The following is a 6,948-nucleotide window of genomic DNA, read 5'->3' as shown; positions in this document are numbered from 1 at the left end:
CTAGTACCGACCAAAACGTACATGTTCTGGAATAGGCCTCTCCGGAATGGGGAAAACTGTGGTTGTACTACTTATGGCAAGCTAGTAATTACTATGCCGACATAAAAAAGGTCCATTGTGTTCGAATGTTGCTTGGGTAAACGGAACAACTTGGTTTATCATCTACCAACAGTCCGCTGGCGTGAAAAATGTACCGAAGTACACCTCTGAGGATACGGGCGGCGAAAGTGACACGGCTTCCGTGTCGTATGCGTTGTATATATTCCCCTAAAGTCTATAGGAAACGACGTGTATCAGTTCGACAATCTTGAAGGTTAGCCATTGGCAGAGAAAGTGAATGAACGCACGAAAGAATGGAGGAACAACTAAGTAAATAGGTGAATAAAAGACAACGACGGTAAGATATGAATGAATGACGGTAGATTCAATGCAACCAGCTTGCCGGAGAGCTACCAAAGTATCTAGGTGGGAATTGCAGCCAACAGCTCGCGAGTTATGTTGACCTGACTTATAGTCCTGCTAAAATGTATGATGAGCATCCGTGAAAAGTCAGAGGTGTTATGATTGTCCGTTGAAGAGATACTTTCAATCTGCCACCCCATTTTTTTGGGTAACCGTGCGTTTTCAGGCCCGCTGGTGTTAAGTATTTTTGTAATCCTTTTGTACTACAAAAACAAAGAAACTAATGTTCAATCAGCTGTTGCACTTTTTCGGTGCCTAACGTCCATGCCACCAGAAGAAATTTTGAGGGCTGGGATACTGCCAGGTTGCCCAAGCCTAGATAGGGGAAGTCAAGAGGCAGAGGTCGGGTTCGAACCACGGACCTTCCAGTCAGTAAATCCGCGGTCTAACTACTGGACAATTTCACCCACGTTGAATCTCTCCTTTGATGGCTCGGGTTCGATTCCTCTCGATTAATCCTTCATAAGAGGTACACATGTTGTTCCCTCAGTAAGGATGTGAAAGGTTGATTTTGCCTTGATCGACGGGCAAGGAAGTTCAAACAGTCAGAACTAACACATACGCAACTGTTAACTATAGACTGAAATGAATGCATTTTTTATGTTCTCAAACTGAGTATACTGCAACTTTAGTTGAAGACTATCAGGTTCACTTTAAACTGTCGTCAGCGTCATTGTCATTTGTAAATACGTGTGCGTACTTTGTGAACTTCATCCAACGTGATGCAAGTAGGATATACAGTTGACGGAAATTCGGGATCTGGCCTTACCTGACGATCCTGATTAAGGAAGAAACTGGTCGTTGGATGTCAAACCATTTTCAGCAACCTTACGAATAGTGTGTTTGTCAACAGAGTATACTATAATATCTCGAATATTGTTTATATGTACTGCATATTCAGCTAAAGAAGAATGTCGTAAATGAAAGAGTGAGTTGGGATTCAGTTAATTCTCCTGTTAAAACCAAATCGGTATCCAAATGAGTGTAATTTGATTAATTATTTTAAATTCGGGTTCAAGTGGAACATAAGGTTGATGAAAACTCGGGGACCTCGCCCATCTGATGAGCCCTAGAAAGGAGCGAAACCGGTCATGGGTTGTCAAACAGCTTTCAGCAACGATATGAGTAGTGTTGCTTCTCCCGTTTAAACCGAATTGGTGGGAGAATGATTTTAAGTTCGTACAAATGGGGTTCCAGCAAAAATAAAGGTCGACAAAAACTCGGAGAGTCAGCCGACTCAGTGAACCCGAAGAAGAAGAAAACCGATAAGGTGTTGCACACCGTTCCTAATTAGTCACAGGAAGTTGAACAATGCAAACTAACTTTTTTCAAGAAACTGTTAATGTTTTCTGGGACTGATACCCTGAAACTGTTGATTGTTGATCTGTTCGCCGAGCCTGGCACAGTGCGCATTTGGGTGGGTGTGCGCAACCAACTGCGCACTAATGATGTCTCCTCGTATGGTGACGAAACGTTTGCAAGTCAATTGCCACTATCCACCTGATCAACAACCGATAAAGTCACCCGAGCGCTGAACAGCACCAAGTATTTGGGATTATCATAAGATACGATCCTTCAAAAGCATTGCTGATTGATCATCTCAAACAGCCGTAAACACAAAAAGATTGTCCAATTTGACCTTGAAATCGCCGTATTTTCATTGGCTGGGACTGTAATATCTCACTATTTCAAAGAACATGAATTCTCGTGATAAAAACTGACGTGGAAATGTGAATTCATGACCAAGTTGTTTCACACATCAAAGCAGTTTAAAACTACTTCGCTGACTTTTACCAATTTCATTTGGTGTGACTGCTGCGAACTTTTTTACTTGTTGTAGACAACCCAAACCCTAATCGTAGTTTGAAAAAAGAGATCACGCTATTTTGGTTGCTTGGAGCAAAAAAGCGTACATGTCTAGTTCTTTGTAAGTAACTAAGGGCACACAATATGCTTGGATAATTTCATCATAGCATCCGACATCGACCAAGGTGTTGACCGAAAATTACTCTTCCGGGAGGTTTTATTATCCGGGAGTGACTAAACCAACAAAGTACCGACCAAAACGTACATGTTCTGGGATAGGCCTCTCCGGAATGGGGAAAACTGTGGTTGTACTACTTATGGCAAGCTAGTAATTACTATGCCGACATAAAAAAGGTCCATTGTGTTCGAATTTTGCCTGGGTAAATGGAACAACTTGGTTTATCATCTACCAACAGTCCGCTGGCGAGAAAAATGCACCGAAGTACACCTCTGAGGATACGGGCGGCGGTGTCGTATGCGTTGTATATATTCCCCTAAAGTCTATAGGAAACGACGTGTATCAGTTCGACAATCTTGAAGGTTAGCCATTGGCAGAGAAAGTGAATGAACGCACGAAAGAATGGAGGAACAACTAAGTAAATAGGTGAATAAAAGACAACGACGGTAAGATATGAATGAATGACGGTAGATTCAATGCAACCAGCTTGCCGGAGAGCTACCAAAGTATCTAGGTGGGAATTGCAGCCAACAGCTCGCGAGTTATGTTGACCTGACTTATAGTCCTGCTAAAATGTATGATGAGCATCCGTGAAAGGTCAGAGGTGTTATGATTGTCCGTTGAAGAGATACTTTCAATCTGCCACCCCATTTTTTTGGGTAACCGTGCGTTTTCAGGCCCGCTGGTGTAAAGTATGTTTATAATCTTTTTGTACTAGAAAAATAAATGGAGTCATGTTCAACCAGCTGTTGCATTTTCCGGTGCCTAACTACCATGCCACCAGAGGAAAGTACGAGGGCTTGGATACTGCCAGGTCGCCGAAGCCTAGACAGGGGAAGTTGAGAGGCAGAGGTCAGGTTCGAACCACGGACCTTCCAGTCAGTAAATCCGCGGTCTAACTACTGGACAATTTCACCCACGTTGAATCTCTCCTTTGATGGCTCGGGTTCGATTCCTCTCGATTAATCCTTCATAAGAGGTACACATGTTGTTCCCTCAGTAAGGATGTGAAAGGTTGATTTTGCCTTGATCGACGGGCAAGGAAGTTCAAACAGTCAGAACTAACACATACGCAACTGTTAACTATAGACTGAAATGAATGCATTTTTTATGTTCTCAAACTGAGTATACTGCAACTTTAGTTGAAGACTATCAGGTTCACTTTAAACTGTCGTCACCGTAATTGTCATTTGTAAATACGTGTGCGTACTTTGTGAACTTCATCCAACGTGATGCAAGTAGGATATACAGTTGACGGAAATCGGGATCTGGGCCTTACCTGACGATCCTGATTAAGGAAGAAACTGGTCGTTGGATGTCAAACCATTTTCAGCAACCTTACGAATAGTGTGTTTGTCAACAGAGTATACTATAATATCTCGAATATTGTTTATATGTACTGCATATTCAGCTAAAGAAGAATGTCGTAAATGAAAGAGTGAGTTGGGATTCACTTAATTCTCCTGTTAAAACCAAATCGGTATCCAAATGAGTGTAATTTGATTAATTATTTTAAATTCGGGTTCAAGTGGAACATAAGGTTGATGAAAACTCGGGGACCTCGCCCATCTGATGAGCCCTAGAAAGGAGCGAAACCGGTCATGGGTTGTCAAACAGCTTTCAGCAACGATATGAGTAGTGTTGCTTCTCCCGTTTAAACCGAATTGGTGGGCGAATGATTTTAAGTTCGTACAAATGGGGTTCCAGCAAAAATAAAGGTCGACAAAAACTCGGAGAGTCAGCCGACTCAGTGAACCCGAAGAAGAAGAAAACCGATAAGGTGTTGCACACCGTTCCTAATTAGTCACAGGAAGTTGAACAATGCAAACTAACTTTTTTCAAGAAACTGTTAATGTTTTCTGGGACTGATACCCTGAAACTGTTGATTGTTGATCTGTTCGCCGAGCCTGGCACAGTGCGCATTTGGGTGGGTGTGCGCAACCAACTGCGCACTAATGATGTCTCCTCGTATGGTGACGAAACGTTTGCAAGTCAATTGCCACTATCCACCTGATCAACAACCGATAAAGTCACCCGAGCTACCAATATTTCGACACATTACTCAGAGGCTGATTCAACAGAATTCTCTACGGAAGAAGAGGGACCTACATTCAATCAGTTGACTTCATCTCACACGGTTGTTACCATCTGGTCTCCTACTCAGAATCCTAGATTCGCAGTTCCCACCTGTGCGCAAGCGGTTAACCTGGTCGCGTTAACAAAAACAATAACGATCGATTACTGAGAATTAGGAAATAACATTGGTGCATAACCGGACATGATTCACCTCCAAAATCATTCAGAGCTTAAGCCCTTGAAACTCAACTTAGTGGGCATTTAGTCGGCATATTCGGTAAGTAATGGGGAAAGAAGCCTTCATGTAAGTCGGACGGGGAGAATCTTTAACAACTGAGGTTCAACAAATTTATTGCTTGACTGGTTAGTCCCAGTGACACGAACCAGTCCATAAACGACAGGAGCTGGCGGTGACAACCAGCTCGAATATCTGAAATTCTAGATTCAAAACCCATCAGGTATTCGGTAAGTTTCACATAGCAAAACGAAGGTCAGACGCTTCGTGGCCCCACTGGTCGACAGCGACGAATTATGAACAACTGACTTCCAAATTCATCTCAGGCATTCAATTATTTTCGTACAATCGCGAGAAATACTTCGCCTCAGGATTGAGGATAATTTTAACCGATAACTAAGTCTCCTAATAACCGAAAAAATGGGAATGACGCTTGAGACGCCAAAACATTGGTTGCACTTAACACGTCGATTCATTGCAACACATAAAGACCGAATCGGTTGTGATGGGCGTGAAATTGTGCCATTTATGGAGAGTGCGAACGAAACTGTTGGGGCGATCTATGTCGCCACACGAAATTATGATGATGACGCCACCGGGAGAGCAGCACCTACTATCACCATGGTTTCCTCGCCAGGTTAACATAACCGTCTGCTGTCTAGATTGTTCATGTGTTGGGTCGGGGTGAATATTAGAAGAGCTTAACATTACTTTTTTCGCCGTAAAGGTGAGATTCCCTTTTCCATAAATAATCGGTGCTTGACAAACAAATTCACAGACGCGATAAGAAACAGGGCACTACGATGTTGTTGGAACCGGGAACTGGGTGTTTTTGGCTTACGAGAATGTACGTTTGTTAATAGTTCATTTACCGCATTCGGTGAATAGATTCTTACTGGCAAGATACAAAGTATCGAATTGATGGAAGTAGTGGCTTGTCAACACCCCATGCGCAAACATGCTGTTGTCAGGTGACATTTGGATGCTCATTCTGAAGAGTGGAAGCCATGTTAATGTTTGGGGAGAACGTTTGGCTACTATTTTTGAAGTTCGTATACACGAATATCCGCATGTAGTATCATCAAATAGCCTACACGGATCAGTGTTTGTATCCTAACCGGAAGTTTTGGTCTAAACTAACCCAGGACCTGGGTTCAGCGTGCTCTGCGCCAACACACTTCACTGTGAACACTAGTAAGCTATGAAAAATTTTGGACTGATTCACGTGCCTACTGCTCTAAACGCTTCGTAATTTCGGTCCAATCACACAAGGTAGCAAAATTTATCGATCAGTAGGACCTCCGTCATGTTTCCATTAGCATCTGGCGGCAGGTCATACTTACATTATTAATCAAAGCACACTGAAAAATAGATGATGCAAACAACCGTCTGTTCAAACTTGCCCCATCTCTCCTGATAGTAACCCTGTCTCAGTCATTCACCACATGAAATCGATCAAAACTTCGCTACCTTTCAACAAGCGGCTTCAGAAAACAATTCGTTATCAAAGAGCATGCAACACACCAGGTAGCACGTAATCATGGGAACATGCAACACCTTATCAGATGCCCATATATCAAGCCAAAACTGGAAAAACTGTAAATTATTACCCCTAAATAACTGTGATGCTTCGACCTTGCAGAATGCGGGAACTTACCACCTTTCCGGGCAGCGTAAGTGGGGCAGACCAAGCATTGAAAAACCAAATAAATTGCTAGCGTCAAACGACAGAGTCCAGCATGCCCCATGAAAAATGGTGAATCAAGCAAATGCAGTCGGGTCCCGTTTTCTTTCAAGTTTGAACTGTGTTTGGACATGTTAGCACACTCGCGGTGATTGGGCTCATATTGGATGCAACTGTGGGTAGACACAAATGGGCGTAAAATATGTGGTTAATAGACTCAAGGCGAAATCCATTCACACAGCACTGAAAATAATTCCTACACAAGTCTAGCGGGAAGGTGCGCGTGGTAAAATTATTCCATTGCGGAAGCAGTGTCCAAATTCGTGATTGCGAATGCGTGCCGGCCTTCAAGGGACAAGCCGCAATCTGATTGGTTCACAGCCAGACTAATCAGATTCCGAAGCCGTCCTGGCCACATTGCCACGCGCGCGAGCATGTATGCGCAAGACCGAGTGTAGCAGACGGTAAACGACTAGACTCGACTGAGCGGTAATCAGGTCGAAGCTT

At 43.1% G+C, this 6,948-nt stretch overlaps 1 protein-coding gene across 1 annotated transcript in view; it reads right to left on the bottom strand.

Annotated features, from left to right (window-relative positions):
- T265_13644 (hypothetical protein) overlaps positions 1 to 6,614 on the bottom strand; it is a gene marked incomplete at both ends in the record, with an annotated part of 74,773 nt that extends 68,159 nt beyond the window's left edge. Inside the window, one exon of the mRNA XM_009169865.1 lies at positions 6,415 to 6,614. Within this exon, the coding sequence (XP_009168129.1) occupies positions 6,415 to 6,574 (160 nt within the window). The remainder of the gene's footprint in view (positions 1 to 6,414) is intronic.
- Positions 6,615 to 6,948: the final 334 nt, after the last annotated feature.

The sequence above is a fragment of the Opisthorchis viverrini genome, assembly GCF_000715545.1.
Source record: "Opisthorchis viverrini unplaced genomic scaffold opera_v5_89, whole genome shotgun sequence".
In the NCBI taxonomy this organism is placed as follows: Eukaryota; Metazoa; Platyhelminthes; class Trematoda; order Opisthorchiida; family Opisthorchiidae; genus Opisthorchis; species Opisthorchis viverrini.
This window is presented reverse-complemented; position numbering and strand designations above follow the sequence as displayed.